The sequence below is a fragment of the Schistocerca cancellata genome, chromosome 8 (assembly GCF_023864275.1).
Source record: "Schistocerca cancellata isolate TAMUIC-IGC-003103 chromosome 8, iqSchCanc2.1, whole genome shotgun sequence".
Lineage (NCBI taxonomy): Eukaryota > Metazoa > Arthropoda > Insecta > Orthoptera > Acrididae > Schistocerca > Schistocerca cancellata.
The window spans coordinates 6,904,562-6,927,066 of NC_064633.1; the positions used below are offsets into that span (position 1 = coordinate 6,904,562).

General features: G+C 42.9%; 1 protein-coding gene across 1 annotated transcript in view; it reads right to left on the reverse strand.

Annotated features, from left to right (window-relative positions):
• LOC126094622 (myrosinase 1-like) overlaps nucleotides 1–12,194 on the reverse strand; it is a 50,951-nt gene extending 38,757 nt beyond the window's left edge. The window contains exons 1-2 of the mRNA XM_049909103.1: nucleotides 12,035–12,194; nucleotides 9,583–9,716 (exon numbers count right to left, since the gene is read on the reverse strand). Coding sequence (XP_049765060.1) covers nucleotides 9,583–9,716; nucleotides 12,035–12,170 — 270 coding nt within the window. The 5' untranslated portion in view covers nucleotides 12,171–12,194. The remainder of the gene's footprint in view (nucleotides 1–9,582; nucleotides 9,717–12,034) is intronic.
• Between the last annotated feature and the right edge of the window lie 10,311 nt (nucleotides 12,195–22,505).

The following is a 22,505-nucleotide window of genomic DNA, read 5'->3' on the forward strand; positions in this document are numbered from 1 at the left end:
AAAATAAACCGTCCAGCAGAGACCATCTGCATTCATGTGACTCTTCTCAGGTCGATGGACTATCTCGAATTCGCTAAGCTTCAGTGCCCATTGCGATTTCTGCTTCATAGATCAATCAACCACAGCAGCCATTAATAGTGACATGATCCATTATTAGAATAAATTTTCTACCATACAGATATCAGTGGAAATATGTTACACCATAAATGGGGTTTTAACAGTTGCTTTCTTCATAGTAGAATAATTCCTCTGTACTTAGCTAATGTGAGGCATAGGATATCGGTTGCCCCGCTCCAATTACTTCTTGAGTTAAGCCAAGCACATAATTATTTGCATCACAAATCAATATGGACTTTTTTTTCTAAGTTTGGAATGATTAACACCTGTCTAGTGGTCAACAATTCTTTCAGTCCTTTGAACATGTCTTCATACTCTGATTTCATTGAAATTTTATTGTGCATTTCTTTCAATAAGTACGTGAGAAATTTCTGCAAGTTTTGGGATAAGCTTTGTTAAGTAACTCGCTAAATGTAAACATGAGTGTAATCTTTTCCCTGTGTGAAGTGTATGGAAACCTTATTTAGCATTCAGTAATGTAGAATCCGTCCAAACTCCATCACAACTAATCATATGGGCCATATACTGTATTTTTTGTAATCTGAAGTGAGACTTCCTTAGTGGTAAGTGTGCTGCATGCAACATCTGGAACATTTCTTTTATTCATAGCACAGGCTATCCTTTGCAAAGACAATTATGTCTTCCAAATACACCACACACTGCCTTTGTTTTAATCCTTACAAAACTTCATATAACAACTGATGAAGTGTAATTAGGTACCCGTGGTCTAGGGATAGCCGGCACGGTAGCTCAGCGTGTTTGGTCATAGGGTATGTGCCCTCTGTAATAAAAAAACTGAGTCACTCGATCAACAACGAACATAAATGGATGTCTTACAACGTCCGCACCGACCAGATGCAACGAACAAAAAGCGAACAAAATGAGATTACAAAAAAAAAAAAAAAAAAAAAAAAGGGGTAGCGTCTTTGATTCATAATCTAAAACGTATTCGGTCCCGGGTTCGATCCCCGCCACTGCCTAAATTTTGATAAATAATCAGCATTGGCGGCCGACGACTTCCGGCATAAGTCAGCCTCATTCCGCCAACGGCCTTGTCAAACAGGGCGGAGGAGCGGATAGAGGTACAGGGCACTCTCTTGTCCAAGGGGTGGGAAATTGCCCCTAAAGGCGGAAGAATCAGCAATGATCAACGACATGTGGATGCAGAAGGCAATGGAAACCACTGCATTAAAGACACATAACGTGTATCCACAGGAAATGTGGCCTGTATTTGAAGAAGTGTCATGATGATCCCTCCATTGGCTAAAGATTCCGGAATAGTCCCCCATTCGGAACTCCGGGAGGGGACTGCCAAGGGGGAGGTTACCATGAGAAAAAGGTTGAATAATCAATGACAGGATAATGTTCTACGAGTCGGGGCGTGGAATGTCAGAAGCTTGAACGTGGTAGGGAAACTAGAAAATCTGAAAAGGGAAATGCAAAGGCTCGATCTAGATATAGTAGGGGTCAGTGAAGTGAAGTGGAAGGAAGACAAGGATTTCTGGTCAGATGAGTATCGGGTAATATCAACAGCAGCAGAAATTGGTATAACAGGTGTAGGATTCGTTATGAATAGGAAGGTAGGGCAGAGGGTGTGTTACTGTGAACAGTTCAGTGACCGGGTTGTTCTAATCAGAATCGACAGCAGACCAACACCGACAACGATAGTTCAGGTATACATGCCGACGTCGCAAGCTGAAGATGAACAGATAGAAAAAGTGTATGACGATATTGAAAGGGTAGTACAGCGTGTAAAGGGGGACGAAAATCTAATAGTCATGGACGACTGGAATGCAGTTGTAGGGGAAGGAGTAGAAGAAAAGGTTACAAGAGAATATGGGCTTGGGACAAGGAATGAAAGAGGACAAAGACTGATTGAGTTCTGTAACAAGTTTCAGCTAGTAATAGCGAATACCCTGTTCAAGGATCACAAGAGGAGGAAGTATACTTGGAAAAGGCCGGGAGATACGGGAAGATTTCAATTAGATTACATCATGGTCAGACAGAGATTCCGAAATCAGATACTGGATTGTAAGGCGTACCCAGGAGCAGATATAGACTCAGATCACAATACAGTAGTCATTAAGAGTAGGCTGAAGTTCAAGACATTAGTCAGGAAGAATCAATACGCAAAGAAGTGGGATACGGAAGTACTAAGGAATAACGAGATACGTTTGAAGTTCTCTAACGCTATAGATACAGCAATAAGGAATAGCGCAGTAGGCAGTACAGTTGAAGAGGAATGGACATCTCTAAAAAGGGCTATCTCAGAAGTTGGGAGGGAAAACATAGGTACAAAGAACGTAGCTGCGAAGAAACCATGGGTAACAGAAGAAATACTTCAGTTGATTGATGAAAGGAGGAAGTACAAACATTTTCTGGGAAAATCAGGAATACAGAAATACAAGTCGCTGAGGAATGAAATAAATAGGAAGTGCAGGGAAGCTAAGACGAAATGGCAGCAGGAAAATTGTGAAGACATCTAAAAAGATATGATTGTCGGAAGGACAGACTCAGCATACAGGAAAGTCAAAACAACTTTTGGTGACATTAAAAGCAACGGTGGTAACATTAAGAGTGCAACGGGAATTCCACTGTTAAATGCAGAGGAGAGAGCAGATAGGTGGAAAGAATACATTGAAAGCCTCTATGAGGGTGAAGATTTGTCTGATGTGATAGAAGAAGAAACAGGAGTCGATTTAGAAGAGATAGGGGATCCAGTATTAGAATCGGAATTTAAAAGAGCTTTGGAGGACTTACGGTCAAATAAGGCAGAAGGGATAGATAACATTCCATCAGAATTTTTAAAATCATTGGGGGAAGTGGCAACAAAACGACTATTCACGTTGGTGTGTAGAATATATGAGTCTGGCGATATACCATCTGACTTTCGGAAAAGCATCATCCACACAATTCCGAACACGGCAGGAGCTGACAAGTGCGAGAATGATAGCACAATCAGCTTAACAGCTCATGCATCGAAGCTGCTTACAAGAATAATATACAGAAGAATGGAAAAGAAAATTGAGAATGCGCTAGGTGACGATCAGTTTGGCTTTAGGAAAAGTAAAGGGACGAGAAAGGCAAATCTGACGTTACGGCTAATAATGGAAGCAAGGCTAAAGAAAAATCAAGTCACTTTCATAGGATCTGTCAACCTAAGCGTTCGACAATATAAAATGGTGCAAGCTGTTCGAGATTCTGAAAAAAGAAGGGGTAAGCTATAGGGAGAGACGGGTCATATACAATATGTACAGCAACCAAGAGGGAATAATAAGAGTGGAAGATCAAGAACGAAGTGCTCGTATTAAGAAGGGTGTAAGACAAGGCTGTAGCCTTTCGCCGCTACTCTTCAATCTGTACATCGAGGAAGCAATGATGGAAATAAAAGAAAGGTTCAGGAGTGGAGTTAAAATACAAGGTGAAAGGATATCAATGATACGATTCGCTGATGACATTGCTATCCTGAGTGAAAGTGAAGAAGAATTAAATGATCTGCTGAACGGAATGAACAGTCTAATGAGTACACAGTATGGTTTGAGAGTAAATCGGAGAAAGACGAAGGTAATGAGAAGTAGTAGAAATGAGAACAGCGAGAAACTTAACATCAGGATTGATGGTCACGAAGTCAATGAAGTTATGGAATTCTGCTACCTAGGCAGTAAAATAACCAATGACGGACGGAGCAAGGAGGACATCAAAAGCAGACTCGCTATGGCAAAAAAGACATTTCTGGCCAAGAGAAGTCTACTAATATCAAATACCGGCCTTAATTTGAGGAAGACATTTCTGAGGATGTACATCTGGAGTACAGCATTGTATGGTAGTGAAACATGGACTGTGGGAAAACCGGAACAGAAGAGAATCGAAGCATTTGAGATGTGGTGCTATAGACGAATGTTGAAAATTAGGTGGACTGATAAGGTAAGGAGTGAGGAGGTTCTACGCAGAATTGGAGAGGAAAGGAATATGTGGAAAACACTGGTAAGGAGAAGGGACAGGATGATAGGACATCTGCTAAGACATGAGGGAATGACTTCCATGGTACTAGAGGGAGCTGTAGAGGGCAAAAACTTTAGAGGAAGACAGAGATTGGAATACGTCAAGCAAATAATTGAGGACGTAGGTTGCAAGTGCTACTCTGAGATGAAGAGGTTAGCACAGGAAAGGAATTCGTGGCGGGCCGCATCAAACCAGACAGTATGCTGATGACCAAAAAAAGAAATGTAATTGGTGCATTTTTCAACCCAAGCAGCAGACATTGATACTAGCAGTGTCGTCCACGATATACAAATTCCGTTTTTGGTCAGTCCTCCAGAGCTGCTTCCAACTCCTCAGATTCATGGTGGAAAAGTATGTGCACTGCCCCAAATTGTCATAAGTATCTTTTATATTTGGTACTGGATATGTATCCTTAATCAGATGACTAATAAGATATCTGCAGTCACATCTGAAATGCTAAGCTTTGGTTCCATCAATACCTTTTTTCCCTGTGCTCGCCAAAGATTACAACTTTCCTCGATAATACTGTTCTGTAAACATTGGTTATTGAACTCCATCACCGGCTGTGGGTTATGAGGTAGAGGTACGGCTTGCGATACACATTGACTAGTTCCCAATTTGGATTCTTTGTTGTGTTACTGGTGGCACTGGCGAAGCCAAAAAAAGATTAAACAGGTCTTCAAACTCCAACAAAATTCCTCAACTGATAATTTTTCCATTCCTTTTGAATGTTTTATTTTTCCGAATTCATCTTATCAGTAATATCTTCCTCAAGAATCTCCAAATTGGCGACCATGAAATCTGTGACAAGTCCATGTCTTCAGTCTCCAGATTATCTAATCTGATGGACACCACCTGCTCACTATCTACCTTCTACATCTACAACTATTCTTCCTCCTACGACGCTGCAATAAGCCTCTCCAAGGCTGTCAAATGTATGAGCATTCCTTAATTCTTCATGATACATCACATACGTTTTCGAATCTCCTACTTAACATTATTTAGCCATATGTAACAAATGTGCCTCTGATCGTAAACTCAGCTCCAGAGTTGTCAAAAGGTTATTCACAAGTGTCAACACACCCTCTCCTGCTTTACCCAAAAGGTCCTGGTAGCTGGACTAGTTTCTAGGAGGGATACTGATAAGTTATGCAAGGCTCTGATCTCTTGTAATCACTCTTTCTTATGCTAGTCTACATTATCTGCCCTCATCCGAGGCACTTGCTCAGACTGAACCGCTCTGTAGTGGTGACCCCTTGTTCCCTACATTTACTCATTTCAAACCATGTGTATACAACAACAGGACAAATTAGAAGGACAAATACAGGAAAACCGTAATACTCATATCACATCACAATTTTGCCTACTAATGTTGCTTAATCCCTACAAGTGAATACCAATCATGCACACTCTCTGCATTCTTCAGCAAACTGCAGAGGAGTTTTGCATTTAAAAGAGGACACTGCTGAAGATTGAGTGAATGGGGCATTATGCTCCAGGAAATTGCACTTCCATACCTGACTAGCCATAAACCAGTATATCTTCCTCTAGTATTTTCTACCGATTCAAATCAATGCTTAGTTCATTTTCACGACTCATTCTTTTAACAAAACTCTCCAATGTAATTGCTTCTCTATTGTCAATAACTGGAGGAAATAAAATCAGTTTGCCTTCATTCATCCCACTGAAACGATGATGTTGAATGCTTACACACACGTCGATGGCTGTAATTGGCTATTTCTGACAGCAGTGTAATAGTGTCACAGTTGTGGAGACTGTTATATACCTGGATGATCGACTGTAGATGCCATGCAAGATATAAGGTGCGTACTACCAGTTTCTTGGAAAAACTCCATTAGCAATTAAAGTCTTTATGCACTGTGACTCTCGCACAACGGCTGCTGGTGGCAACTCGAACTCATGCGTTGAAACCCAGGTGGCCATGGTAATCTCAGCAAAACACAATGCAGTATGCTCAGCATGCTGCAGGCGAGGACGCCGTGTCTGTGCGGTACCTCAGCGAACAACAGTGACATGACTGACATCAGGCACCTGGTAAGTCACAGGCCTAGGTATAGAACAGCACCTGGTAAGTCACAGGCCTAGGTATAGAACAGCCAGCCACTTCTGTGGGCAATTAGATGTGTGGTGGAACGGGCCCAAACCCAAGACCCAGGAGATGGCCTCATCTGCCTGGTACTAGTTCAGGCACCACAGCACCACGTCTATCAGCAGCCCCTAGGCCAGCAGGTAGCAGATATACTGGGTAGGTGTAGACTAGGCTGGGTGATCTGTCCTGGTGAGGAGTACACCTTGGTGTTGGCAGCAGTCGAGGACAACATACCGCTAGGTCTGGGCTGGTGGCAGGTTTGCCGAAATTTGTTATGGCCAGTCCCCACCTGTAGTATGTAGGGACCAGGGCAATGCAACATCAGACCACAGAATGGGGTAATTATGCTCGCCACTGTGGCTAACTGAGGTGTTACCTCAGCAATATTCGAGCACTGGAAGCGAAGTTAAACCGGCCGCTAACTGTCCTATCGGACCAAGGCTTGCGAAGATGTCTGGAGGGGTGTTGGTGCAGCAGGAAGTGTCACGATAGTTTGAGAAACATGCAATCTTTTATTATCTTTGTGAAATATGTCACACAGTCCTCGAAAATAGCCCAAAACACGTCAGAATGAGAAGACTACTGTCCGTACTACCACCTGTATGAACCAAAAGTGATCGTGTTGTGTACCAATACCTGATACCGTCACACCACGTGTTGGGTTGATAAGACGATTATGAATGCAGTCTGGAAATGTTCACTCTCATTACAGACAGCACACAGGGATCCGTCCATCGTGAAGTTTACACACAGCGCTGAGATTCGTCTGGAAACACGACGTATTGTTCCACACGTGCCCACTCTTGTCGTTGCTCGCACCAGTGTTAGCCCACTTCTCTCTGGTGCAGTCAAATGAAGCTACAACGATGACCTCCGTACTGACACTCCAAGGTATTCTTGACGCCGTCGCACTGCCCTTGTGGATGCTTATCTTGCCGGAAACAACGCCGTTCCCTGAATCAAGGTGGGTGTACGATCCAGCAAGCCCTAGCAAACTACACTCATGGTCATAAATTAAGAATAATTGCAGAATGTGGTGCCACACAACGTGGTACTACACAAAACTGGCGCTAATAGCATAGGCACATAGGGAACGCACATGACACAGGTCTGTAAGTCCACGGTTTGGTGATAAGTTGAGAAAACCGTCCCGAAACACATGTGCTACTAAACGCCACTGTTTCCTGCGCAAGTACCCCGACATCAATATGGGACATGATCACCATGCACACGTACAGAGGCCGCGCGACGGGTTGGCATATTCTGAATCAGGTCGTCAAGCAGCTTCTGGATTATAGCCTCCCATTCTTGCACTAGTGCCTGTCGGAGCAACTGAAGTGTCGAAGGGGTTTGAAGACAAGCAGTGATATGTCGACCGAGTGCATCACAGACGTGCTCGATGGGGTTTAGGTCTGGAGAACAGGCAGACCACTCCATTCGCCTGATATCTTCTGTCTCAAGGTACTCCACCACGATGGCAGCTCGGTGGGGCCGCGCGTTATCATCCATCATGAGGCAAGTGGGACCCACTGCAACCGTAAAAAGGCGGACATACTGGTGCAAAATGACGTCCCGATACACCTGACCTGTTACAGTACCTCTGTCAAAGACATGCAGGGGTGTACGTGCACCAGTCACAATCCCACCCCACACCATCAAACCACGACCTCCATACAGGTCCCTTTCAAGGACATTATGGGGTTGGTATCTGGTTCCTGGTTCACGACAGATGAAAACCCGGCGAGAATCACGGTTCAGACTATACCTGGACTCGTCCGTGAATATAACCTGGAACCACTGTTCCAATGACCATGTACTGTGTTCTTGACATCAGGCTTTACGGGTTCTCCTGTGACCAGGGGTCAGTGGAATGCACCTTGCAGGTCTCCGGGCGAATAAACGATGTCTGTTTAGTCTTCTGTAGACTGTGTGTCTGGAGAGAACTGTTCCAGTGGCTGCGGTAAGGTACCTGCAGTACTCCGTGGCTGACTGCGGACACTGATGGTGAGATATCGGTCTTCTTGTGGTGTTGTACCTGTGGACGTCCCGTACTGTAACGCCTGGACACGTTTCCTGTCTGCTGGAACCGTTTCCATAACCTTGAGATCACACTTTGTGGCACACGGAGGGCCCGTGCTACGACCTGCTTTGTTTGACCAGCCTCCAGTTGCTATAGTACTCTACCCCTCATAACGTCATCAATATGTGTTCTTTGAGCCATTTTAAACACACAGTCACCATTAGCACGTCTGAAAACGTCTGCACACTTACTCGCTGCACCGTACTCTGACATCCACCAACACACCTTTGTGTATGTGGAATGCTGCCAGCGCCACCGTGCAACGACTGCAGGTCAAATGCACCGCATGGTCATACGCTGAGGTGATTTAAACCCGCAAATGGCCCACCAGAGTATTGTTTCACCATGTATCAGCATTATCCTTAATTTACGAGCATGAGTGTATATGTCTTTCCTCAGTCGTGAGAGGGAGGTGAGATACTGCACGGCGTTAAGTACGGTGCTCCTGAACGCATAGATTCCACAATCGCATGACATTCGTAGGATTCCGTCCACTAAGAGCAGAAATACTACAGACTATAAACCATGTGCCACAGCCGAATGCCGACACGTACTGGTAGACGCTTATCCTTGGACGAGGCACAACATCATTTATTTACAAATGGTTCAAATGGCTCTGAGCACTATGGGACTTAACTTCTGAGGTCATCAGTCCCCTAGAACTTAGAACTACTTAAACCTAACTAACCTAAGGACATCACACACATCCATGCCCGAGGCAGGATTCGAACCTGCGACCGTAGCGGTCGCGCGGTTCCAGACTGTAGCGCTTAGAACCGCTCGGCCACTCCGGCCGGCATTTATTCACAAGCAAATAAGTTTCAAATGAGTGACTTAATGGGTATTTCTTCTTTATATACAGAATGTAGATGGTGTTACTTTTACCTGTTTTGTGCGGTTGCCTTTAAATTCTAATCATTTGCATGTCCAAAAATGTACAGGTTGGACGAAGTGAAACTGGCCGGGATAATACTTCATGCACCTTAAGACAGATAACCCATCTTAATAGAAACGCATCTGGCGTTAAATAATGTAAACTACTTTGCTTATCTTAAGGCGCGTGAAAAGTTTTTTCGTTTTATTGTGGACACCCCGTAGCACACTTCATGTGAATTTTGCGTTTGTTGCATGCCTCGCCCTGATGCTGCATTTTTTCTAAGCGGCGGTGTACTTCATTAATGTGAGACTGAAGAATATCTGCTACGAGTGAGTTACACCACAACACGGTACATTCACCGAGTACCACACCTGCGCAACGCCAGCGACTACTCACGTTGAGCGCCTTCAGCATCTGCACGTCCTCCTGGTACTTGTGGTACGAGTCGCAGGCCACGTCGCCGTTGTCGCCATTGGTGCCGTACTCTGGGTGTTCGTGCAGCATGTGGTCCCAGATGTTCTCGCCCTTGCCTGCATACACAGCGATGTGTCATTGCAAGAAGAGCAGCGGATTTTTTAATGACATGAGAGAGAAGACACTGGACGACACGACACAGCAAGAAAGTACATGTAAAATAGCTACCTGAGGCCAGTGGAATTTATGAAGCTTTCTTAACAAGTCAGCTGTGTGAAAGGGACCGAGCAATGGCAAAATCCTGAGATATAAATAGCGGATCTTACGCTTGGTGGAAAAAAATGTAAAATTATGCCAATCAAAAGCAGAAGTTGGGGCAGAGGGTCTCTTGTGCGCTTAAAGTGGAGAGTGCGAGGAGTTAGAAAAATCTGACGCATGGGAGATAGCCTTTCACTGCGATTATGGCTTGTTTTAAACAACCGGAGTTATCATTATTTTGAATGTGGCTACGTCGTTTATCTTTCGCCCTGCTACGAAAGTTAGCCGAAACTGTGATACTGTAGTGTTCTACACACTCAGGTTGGAGCACATATAGTGTTCTTGGGGTGTGTGAGGAACAAGTGCATGTCAGAGCACCCCACTCTCGGTATTCGCTCCTGACAAGACCGCTCTCAGCCCAGGGGCGTTGTTAGCAGTGGATTTCGTATCATTACGACCGACACGTACATGGCTTCCCAGTTCTTCTCATCGCAGGAACTCTTGTGTTAGAGAGCCCATTGACTGTACCTCGTTACCAAGTTGCAGTCTCGGGCTGAGTACTCCAGCAGTAAAGACCGGGCATGGAAACCATTTTAAAGTAGCTCAGCGATGCGAGGAACAGCCAGAACCAACACGTCGTTCGGATTCCATGTTGCACTGTAGCCGTCCTTTCTCCGGTTTGATAACTGGCGTAGGTTAGGGACACGCAGGACGCAAAAATGGCGTCAAATTCAAAGACTTGCAGCAGCCCATTCACCCATACAAAATTATTATTATTATTATTATTATAGTGTCTCGGCTACACCAGTACACTCCCCAGTCTCGTATGTGCCCCATGTTTAGCTTCGCAAAATGGGGCACAAAAAAAGAAACAACAGTTTTTTATCATTACACTATACTTGCCTTGCTGGATGTGGAGCCCTAGGATTGATCTGTCATACGTTTGTCTCAGAGACAGAAGATGGTCTATTAAAATGAAGTGTACTTGTCAGAAGTAAATGTGTAAACCTTTCTGAAAAGCTGCTCATACTCAATGTAAACTCTTTTTATCGCTAATTATCTGTGCAGTTTTAGCACCAACATTGCTGTTAATTTTCACATTCACGTAGTGCAGCTATTTTCCTTCTCTTTCTTCCCACATAAAGTGCCACACTGTCCACACTAAAGCTTTTACATGATATCGAAATTTATGTCACTTTCTAATCTGAACATTGCCAAATATATAATTTAGACGGAAAAGTCGCAAATAAACCACAAAATGGTGCAGCCAGTGGTCTAAATATTCTGAATAAGAAATTCTTTACTGAATGAACCTGCTTCAGTGAGATTTTTGGTTGCTGGATAATATTACATGTTTTTGAAAGTAGTACCAATGAAAATGGCTCTGAGCACTATGGGACTTAACTTCTAAGGTCATTAGTCCCCTAGAACTTAGAACTACTTAAACCTAACTAACCTAAGTACATCACACACATCCATGCCCGAAGCAGGATTCGAACCTACGACCGTAGCGGTCACGCGGTTCCAGACTGTAGCGCCTAGAACCGCTCGGCCACCCGGCCGGCGTAGTACCAATAAATTAGCATTAGGCAACGCAATTCGAAAGCAAATATTTTGATGTCGAAATGTCTTTTCTACTATACCGCAGGATAAGTTTAAAGCCGGTCATTGTGGCCGAGTTGTGCTAGGCGCTTCAGTCAAGAACCGCGCGACCGCTACGGTCGCAGGTTCGAATCCTGCCTTGGGCTTGGATGTGTGTGCTGTCCTTAGGTTTAAGTAGTTAAGTAGTTCCAAGTTCTAGGGGACTGATGACCGCTGATCAGTGCCCAGAGCCATTTGAACCATTTGATGAGTTTCAGAAGGTATGAGCACTGCTAGTGAACGAAGTCTGCTATCGGTTTTCATCAAATCTACATTAATTTCAGCAGCTATAAATTCGTACTGAACCCAACATTTGGACGGGAGTTCAGATAATATTAAAAGGAAGAGACGCATGTGTTCGGAGACACTGTTAAGTAAGATTACTTCAACGTGAGCGTTAGCTGTAGATGAACTGAGAATAGCAAGCGAGCACACGTATAGTGAAGTGTTCTCAAGTGAAGAGGAGTTTTGAGAAATTTATTTAGAACATCTAATGATACAGAATATGGTAACGTAGATGTTAATTCACACTCACCATCCTCATTCCAAGCCCCTTCAATCTGGTAAGAGGCAGTGGCGGTCCCCAGCAGGAAACCTTCCGGGAACTGGTTTACTGCTGTCTGTGCCGCCGCAGCAGCGAACAGTCCTGCCAACAGTGTTAGCTGCAGCATATTGTAAGGTCAATAATGTCATGCAGCCTTTGGAGCTTGTGTGTGTCTGTTTTTATATATACATAGGCTCTGAAGTACTTCATTACAGTACTCAGCGACAAACAAACAAACTCGTCTGTCACTGATTATCACTGGGAAAATCAGATACTTGAAAGACTCTTCTGCACTACCTGTTTTTCGATTATTGGTCAATGTTATCAATAAAGGAAGCACGGCAAACGTGACTAGCAACAGTACGCACTGCGCTAGAGAGAGGCTAAAACAATCGATAGCAGGATGTCTCAAGAAGACTTCGATTAGCGACTCTGTACTGATGTCTGGTTTGTGGGGCGCTCAGCCGAGCGGTCACCAGCGCCCGTACAAAGTCCCAATTCTATCACACTCCCAACTGGTACACAGTCCAATCTATTCACTGTCGCGTATGATGATGATTATGATGATGAAATAATGAGGTCAACAAAAACACCCCGTCAACGGGCAGCGAAAATCCCCATCCCGGTCGGGAATCGAACCCGGGCCCCGAGATCCAAAGGCAGCAACGCTAACCACATTTTTTTTAAATCTCTTTTTATTCCCTTTTGTTCGTTGCATCTGCTCAGGGCGGACGTCGTAAGACATCCGTTGAAGTTCGTTGTTGATCGATTAACTCAGTTTTTTTTATTACAGAGGGCAGCTAACCCTCTGACTGAACAGGGTGAGCTACCGGCGCGGTAGACCACGAGCTGCAGACAACATCTCTGTACTGCTGCAGAAGTAGACTTCGGGTCGTCGTCCAATTAACTTGGGTTTGGTGTTCATTTCTTATCACTAATCACTTGAGGCTGATATCCTGTTCAATTTCAGTTCTTCATTCTTTCCTTTTCTTCCAGTATGCTTTCATCTGTCCACTATGTTTCTTCCTTCTGTCATCAGACCATTTTGAACGACTCATTTTATCTACCCAGTCTTAGAATCCCTCCATTTTCAATACCTCTTTCCCGAAAGGCTTCTCTGTTAGTTATAACGTCTGTTTTCATATTGTTGCTTTCTAAAACCTTTATCACTTCATTCACCCAGCATTTTGTTGACTTCTTACACAACAAATATTTGAAAATCTTATTAGTTAATCTACTGTCTTGCATTCGAAATAAATGTCCAAAAAATATGACTTCTTTTTCTCATTATGTTTGATATATTTTTGTATTTTGATATATTTCATAATTACTTCGTAATATCCATCCCTCTGCTGTGTTTCTATGTTTTGTGGTCCTAATATTTTGCTTGTTATTCGCATTTCCAATAATTCTAATTTATCTAAATTATAGTTAAATGTCATGCATTCGCTTGCATATAGGCATTCTGACTTCACTACTATGTTGTAATGTCTTAGCTTTGCATTTTTGGATAGGAACGTTTTACTGTAGAGGTCTTTGGTGATAACAAACGCTCTCCACATTTTATGCAACCGTTGGTCTATTTTTGATTTTTTCAAAGCATTTTCTTAAATCCCCTTCAAGATATTTGAATTATTTTTGCCTTCTCTATTTGGCCAATATCTGTTCGCAGGAATCTTGGAGCACCCCACGTTTTCCACAAATTTTGTTTTTTTTCTGCAGAAATCGACAAGGCAGTTCTCCTCTTTATTTCTTCCAGGAGGTTTATATGTGTTGCAGCAGATCCCACATTTTCGGAAAGTATAGCAAAATTATCTGCAAATGCGAGACAGTTGATTTCGATCTTTTGCATCCTCTTCCCAATCTTATAGACAAGATTTTGAGTTCAATAAGTTTTTTGTTCCAAATCCTCACTGTTCCCAAAGCAAAAACGAAAAAGAAAAAGATATATTACAAAAAATTTGAGTTGGTGGCAGGTATGGGGGCAGCATCGTGGCCAGGCCTCAGAATTTTTGACCCCTGCCCTCCATGCCGCCACCTGCCTGGCACGCACTCGCACGCCATTGGAAGTGGCAATCTGTTGTTTATTTTACCTTAATTGCTACTTCAGTTTTGTTCTACGGTTTAAGGCACATATGGGCTCACATGGGAATAGTGGAGCTCAGTGACAGGAATGGGGGAGACCAAGCGTCTGATCTTCGACCCCTTATAAAATAAAAAGCAAAAAATAAAAATGAAAAAAAATATGGCGCAGTAAAACAAAAGAAAAAAATAGTGCAATGGTCAGCGTGTCAGCCTAGTAAGCAGGAGGTCCAGGTTCGAACCCCAGCTGGGCGCAAATTTTCATCTGCCACTGTTGTTGTATTTCAACGCCCTGTGACAGTGTAGACGTCTGTCCTTCGATATTTAAGATGCAATTTTTTTGACAAATACAAAAAAAACGGCTCAATCAGCTAGACCGTCTGCCATGTAAGCAGGCGTTCCGGGGTTCGAGTCCCGGTCGGGGAATAAATTTTCAACTGTCCCCGTTGATATTTATCAACGCCTGTAAGCAGCTAACGGTCTGGATTTCATTGCAATTTAATTTACGTTTAAAGTGCCTAGAAACAATTTTTTGCTGAATTTCATTTTAGAAGGATTCCAAGGTTTCTCCGATCCAACCTTTTGACTACAGTTGTTGGGACTCCCCAGAACCCTTGGTCCCAATGCATTTCGTGACGCAGTGGTATATTTCTCTCTCGAGTTACCACCTGGGGTAGTGTATTTCCTTCTGCGGGCTTTCCATACTGCAACTGAGATTGCATTACATACAAAATAAAGAACTGGATTCCAAGATAAGATCGGATTGTTAGTCCGAAATCTGATTTTTTTGTTTGTGGTTCACTCCACTAAGTTCTTCCTTTCTCTCCAACGTAAGGAATTAAATCAGGCTTCCTCTCCTGCCTTCGAGATCGTTGGCCAGGTTTCACCTGTAAACCTAGGCAGGGCCCCTCGCAGGGTACTACCGTCCGGAGGCAGATGGTCCGATGTTTTTTAACGAGGTTGTTACTCCAGCCCCTCCTACTTCCCCGTGACTTGCTAGATGGGGCCCCGTGATTCCTGATTGGTAATAGTGGAGTTATTATTATTAGGGATATTATCATTCTTTTGTGCGTGATTTTTTCAGTATCTGTCAATCAGTTAAAACTCTAATATTTCATTTATAGTCGTAGTTCATGATCCCACAGAGTAAATAGCAAAAAGGAATCCTTTCTTTCAGTGAGCACAAACAGTAATGTGGACTTGCAGAGTGGAAATTATGGCCAGTATGTTCTTCATCGCTTTCTGGCTGATCGCAAAAAATAATTTTCCGGCACTTGTAAAGAACGCATAGACAATTTAGGTGTCTTTTCATAACGTCATGTTGAAGTATCGACCATTTTGATTATTTATCCACAGTGCCCAATTATGGTTTTAATTGGCCGGGAAACAGATCTATGAAAGTGATCGATACAAACTGGGGAACTCTGTTGGTATTAACAGGATAGCGAAGTGAAATATGCCGAAACTAGCGCGAGAACAGTGTTAAGATCTCATCGTGCATGTAGAAAGAAAATTGTGAATGTTAGTCACAGTAACCTTGAACGTGACGGAAGGAGGTAAGAAGACGACCGGCTATTAGAAATGATATCTAATGATAAGGACGATGTGAAAGCTAAGACAGAACCACTCTCTGGCGATGAATCCTCAGAATTAGAAATTGAAATGACGAGGATGGTTCCGTCAAAGTAATAAACCTAAAATCTGACGGTGATTTGTCAAAAGTAGAATCGGAGACAAATTTCTATATTACTGAGAAACTATAACCAATTTCTGATGATGATGTAATTGAAGTGAAAGTCAAAAAAGAGTAAATGGAACTAACAGCGTTATCAGATGGTGAAACTGTGTTCAGTATTTCTGAAATTCAGCCAAGTCATGGAACCCTAGAAATTCCTTTAAAACGGGTTGAAATGTCAAGTGGCAAGCACCTAAAAGGATGCAATTACTGTTTTCTAAACTTGTATTACATCAAACAAAGATCTGAAATCTATTAATAACAAACTAAAGGATGAAATGAACTCAAAAATGAACAGCTTAAAAATACAAAACTCATTCTAAACAACATTATCTGCAAGTCACAACAGGGCAACGGCTAACTGAATTGCATAGTGTTTCTAAAACCGAAATTGCTGAACTTCGCAAAGATATCAGAGATACAGATTTGTCAGAAAGAGTAGGCAATGAACTAAAACCTTGTTCTAATCAGTTTGGGAAAGTAACTAATAAAGTAAATGTTTGTCAGAAGGGTACTAAGAAACTAATAGGTGACTGTGTGAAATTTTCTGGCAGAGTGGAGACAGTAGGACTACAAGTAGAAAAACTAAATACTAGTATTACTAATACAAAAAAAGGAAATTCTGGTAGCTCTTGGTAATACTACCGTACATCATATTGCTGCAGTTGACGCAGCTTTAAGCGAATGTCGTCAATTTTTACGTTTTGATCCAGACAAATTCATCCGTTATAGTTCTTGAATGATTTAGAGGATGTTTCACCAAATGCTTGCTCAGAACGCCAAAACATTTCTTTTATAAGAAGTCATTTGTCAGGAGACGCTTTGCGATGGTCAGCTGACATAATGCTTAGGTGAAAAACTCTTTCTGAATTTAAAACGGAATTTCATAATGAGTACTGGTCGCGCAATAAAACATGATGATCTCAGAGAATTATGGAGTGTTAAAAAGTTTCCAAGTCTTGAATGAGTCAAAGAGTTCTCTAGGAAATGGATTTCACGACTGTCACATCTAACAGAAATAATGAAACCGGAAATGATGATCGTCTGGCTAGAATGTAAGCTGCCTTGGTATACGTTGAAAAGAATCATTTCTCGACATAGAGATAGTGTGAACAGATTCACTGAATATCTGAAAAGAGTGGAATAAGTAGCCGCTGTTGAGGAACAGGTGCAGAATAATAATAGGTCCTCTAACAGTCATATAAATAACCGTAACAGTGACAGCGGGAACGTGAATGTAGGAATGGAAGTTCAGAATACACGATCTAATTATCGTGGTCAAGGCCGTGTTGGAGGAAGACGAGATAGACAGAGACCGCGCTTTCGCAATTATTGTGACGAAGGCAGAAATAGAAGGAGCACAGAATGCCACCCGGTCTGATTCTGAATTGAATGAACACAGTAGGTCGTGGGCGGGAATCTAACTCCCATTTGGTGCTCATCAACGGAAACAATAACACAGGCAGTAACAAAAACACAGACCACAGCCAGTTAGCACACGCAAACCGATGTCAAGGATGATGAAATAAGAACAGACAGTAGAAGTAATGTTCTAAACCACTCTCATTATCTAGCTGACAGCATTTTCAGCACGTAGAAAAGTGATACGAGAAGGAAAAAGAAAATACTCCAGATAATAGGGAAGAACAAATTAACTGGTTTAAACCAGATGAGGACGAAGATGAAGTAAAAGCTTACATGTTCGAGACTAGTGGCAACTGAAGGATAAAGTTTCGGTAGAGGAAGTAGAGTTAGTATTGTAAGGTTTTGAGGAAGAGGAGTTGTGAAGGGGTAGTAATAATAGTGAAGTCAGGGTATCTACACTCCTGGAAATGGAAAAAAGAACACATTGACACCGGTGTGTCAGACCCACCATACTTGCTCCGGACACTGCGAGAGGGCTGTACAAGCAATGATCACAAGCACGGCACAGCGGACACACCAGGAACCGCGGTGTTGGCCGTCGAATGGCGCTAGCTGCGCAGCATTTGTGCACCGCCGCCGTCAGTGTCAGCCAGTTTGCCGTGGCATACGGAGCTCCATCGCAGTCTTTAACACTGGTAGCATGCCGCGACAGCGTGGACGTGAACCGTATGTGCAGTTGACAGACTTTGAGCGAGGGCGTATAGTGGGCATGCGGGAGGCCGGGTGGACGTACCGCCGAATTGCTCAACACGTGGGGCGTGAGGTCTCCACAGTACATCGATGTTGTGGTCGGCGGAAGGTGCACGTGCCCGTCGACCTGGGACCGGACCGCAGCGACGCACGGATGCACGCCAAGACCGTAGGATCCTACGCAGTGCCGTAGGGGACCGCACCGCCACTTCCCAGCAAATTAGGGACACTGTTGCTCCTGGGGTATCGGCGAGGACCATTCGCAACCGTCTCCATGAAGCTGGGCTACGGTCCCGCACACCGTTAGGCCGTCTTCTGCTCACGCCCCAACATCGTGCAGCCCGCCTCCAGTGGTGTCGCGACAGGCGTGAATGGAGGGACGAATGGAGACGTGTCGTCTTCAGCGATGAGAGTCGGTTCTGCCTTGGTGCCAATGATGGTCGTATGCGTGTTTGGCGCCGTGCATGTGAGCGCCACAATCACGACTGCATACGACCGAGGCACACAGGGCCAACACCCGGCATCATGGTGTGGGGAGCGATCTCCTACACTGGCCGTACACCACTGGTGATCGTCGAGGGGACACTGAATAGTGCACGGTACATACAAACCGTCATTGAACCCATCGTTCTAACATTCCTAGACCGGCAAGGGAACTTGCTGTTCCAACAGGACAATGCACGTCCGCATGTATCCCGTGCCACCCAACGTGCTCTAGAAGGTGTAAGTCAACTACCCTGGCCAGCAAGATCTCCGGATCTGTCCCCCATTGAGCATGTTTGGGACTGGATGAAGCGTCGTCTCACGCGGTCTGCACGTTCAGCACGAACGCTGGTCCAACTGAGGCGCCAGGTGGAAATGGCATGGCAAGCCGTTCCACAGGACTACATCCAGCATCTCTACGATCGTCTCCATGGGAGAATAGCAGCCTGCATTGCTGCGAAAGGTGGATATACACTGTACTAGTGCCGACATTGTGCATGCTCTGTTGCCTGTGTCTATGTGCCTGTGGTTCTGTCAGTGTGATCATGTGATGTATCTGATCCCAGGAATGTGTCAATAAAGTTTCCCCTTCCTGGGACAATGAATTCACGGTGTTCTTATTTCAATTTCCAGGAGTGTATTACCTATACTGACTTGTCACAAACTGTAAAAGCAGACGACGGTATATAGACAGCAATGTTGCACAGAGAGGCACCTGCTCAGATGTAGTGAGTAGTTTAGCTGATGTGCAGCAAACGCAAGTAGAGGATGTCATCAATTGCTTTGATTTAAAAATGATGGACAAGTTGGAGAGGGCGGCTGCGGAAGTAGAGGTTGATCAACCCGTGATCTAAGCACAAATGTACTTGCAACTTAACAAAATTACTTTAGCTGGAGATAGATTGAAAAAGATTTATTAGAAGGCTTTCATAAGGAACCTGTTCAGGCTATAATAAATCACCCTATTATAAAAATTATCATCTCAGGAATAATAGTGCGTTTTCTTCTTGATAATGGCAGTGATGCAAGTGCTTTGTCGGAAGCATTCTTTGATTCTATTCCTAATAAGAATAACTGACATGAAAGTATGTGGTTTAAGAACAATAGGTGCTACTGGAAAAGCTTCTGGACCAGTATAGTACGCAGATTTCATACCGATTGGTGTAGGTAACATAAAAATAGATCATCCTTGTTTGATCGTGTTCAAGGTAAGTGTCGAAATGTTGATCGGTAAAGGCCTTTTAAGTAAATGTCTAGGGAAGACTGACTTTCATCAGAGATACTTAGCGTTGACTTCACCAGATTCTCGAGTGATTGGAAATTACGTGAGCAGTAATAATGAAGCATGGGAGCTGACTCTTAGAGTAATGAGGAATAAGAAACACTTGCAGGGAGGCAGTGAATCCGGGAAAAATGTGCAAGGTATAATGTGGAAGAGAACTATATCCTGGAAGAAACTGGAGCTAAAGTAGAGTTAACAAATAAAATTTCTGATTAACATAGGGCAGAATTCAAGGAAGTCTTCACCATTTATCACAATGAATTCTCTAATACGCCTAATGAAGTGAAAGTGTATGAATGACGTAAAACTTGGGAAGGAATTTTTCAAGAAACTTTACCAGATACATGTTGTGAGAATGGAAGTTATTAAGAAAGAAATTCAACATATGTTGGCATGGGGAGTCATTGAGCAAACAATTAGTGAATGTAATAATCCTGTTGTGTTTAAGCGTGAGGAAAGCGTAATATAGGCACTGGACGCATGCTGGCTGAATGAAATTGTAATAAGAGAGCAGTTGTGGTCTATGGGTAGCGTGCTTTTATTAGTAATGAAAACGTCATCGATCCCAGGCTCTAAACCCTCCACCGCTTAAATTATTGATTAATAATCAGCATAGGCTGCTGATAATTCCGGTATAGGAAGTCACCCTCATTCTGCCAACGGTATTGTCAAAGAGGGCGAAGGGTCAGGACTCTCTCTTGTCCTTGGGGTGAGAAACTGGAAGAATCAGCAATGATCTACGGCAAGAGGATGCAGAAGGCAATACAAACCACTGCATTAAAGACACATAACGTCTATTCACAGGGTATGTGGCCTGTAACTGAAAAACGTGTCATCATGATCTCTGATTATCCCCCATTTAGATCTCCGTTAGGGGACTGCCAAGGGGGAGGTGACCATGAGAAAATGGTTTAATAATAAACGAAAGGATAACGTTCTGCGGGTCGGGGCATAGAAAGTCGAAAGCTTGAATGTGGTAGGGAAGGTAGGAAATCTGAAAAGGGCAATATAAAGGCCCAGTATAGATACAGAAGGGGTCAGTGATGTGAAATGGAAAGAAGACAAGGTCAGATGAGTATAGCGTAATGTCAACAACAGCATAAAATGGTATAACAGGAAAGGTAGGAAAATGAGTGTGTTACAGTGAACAGTTCAGTGGCAGAGTTGTTCTTGTTAGAATCGACAACAAACCGATAACGTCATTGGCAGTTCCGTTATACATGCCGACGTCGCAAGCTGAAGACGAAGAGGTAGAGAAAGTATATGAGGATACTGAAAGGGTAATACAGTACATAAAGGAAGATGAAAATCTAATAATCATGGGGGCCTGGAATGCAGTTGTAGGGGAAGGAGTAGAAGAAAAGGTAACAGTAGAATTTAGGCTTTGAACAGGGAATGAGAGAGGAGAAAGACTAATTGAGTTCTGCAAATAATAGTGAATACTCTTGTTCAAACATCATACGAGAGGAGAACGTATATTTGAAAAAATAATCGGGTGAAGATTTCAGTTAGATTACGTCATGGTCAGACTGAAATTCCGAAATAGGATTGTAAGGTATACCCAGGAGCAGATATAAACTCAGATCACTATGTAGTAGTGATGAAGAATGCGCTGAAGTTCAAGAGATTTGTCAGGAAGAATCAATACGCAAAGAAGTGGGAAACAGAAATTCAAAGGGATGATAAGACACGCTTGAAGTTCTTTAAGGCTGTACATACAGCAATAAGGAATAGCTCAGTAGGCATTACTGTTGAAGATGAATGGACATTTATAAAAAGAGCAATTACAGAAATTGGAAAGAAAAACACAGATAAAACAAAGAAAGTAACTGCGAAGAATCCGTAGGTAAAAGAACAAATACTTCAGTTGGTCAATGTAGAAACAAGTACAAAAAAGTTCAGGAAAGTTCAGGAATACATAAATAGAAGTCGCTGAGGAATGAAATAAATAGGAAGTGCATGGAAGCTAAGACGAAAAGGCGGCTTGGAAAATGTGGAGAAATCGAAAAAGAAATAACTGTTGGAAAGACTGACTCAGCATACAGGAAAGTTAAAAATCCTTTGGTGACATAAAAAGCAAGGGTGGTACCATTAAGGGTGCCACGGGAATCATGATGCTCCTTGTGAACTAGTATTGAAGCAGGAACTCCATAACATCTTTTCAAACATGGCTGATTTTCCAGTCGTATTTCAGAGCTCTGTAGATGAAAAGAAAGCGTAGGCTGGGGCAAACAGTCGTAAAAGAGCCGTGGACAGGAAAGAAAGCATGACGCAAATTTACTCCCACTACATTTAACTTTGGTGAACTAGTGTTAGTCAAAAAGACAGAAAGATATATTGAAATTTCAGTGGAAATATAGAAGTTTAAGCATGTTTATAAAGGACCAATCAGGACAATGGGTAAGCCTCACGCAAATACATACCGATTTTAATACCCAAAAAGTAAGAGAGTATTAGGTCTACAAAGCATTGCAGATCTGAAGCCATTCAAAATTGACAGTAATTACTAATTAGTTTCTGCAGGGAGTCCGCCACTCTCTGGCAGATACATAGTTGGCGTACCATGCAGTTCCAGCTGAACGAAATTTTATTTGTCCTTCAAGTTTATTCTCTTCTTCTGTTCTATCTATAGTAAGTAAGGTATATAGGTCTTCATGTTGTACATATATTATTAGTTTGTAATTTTTTTCTAGTAAGTAAGAATGTGACTACACACAAATGATGAATTATAAGAGAATACGATAGGTAGTTTGCAATAGTAAATT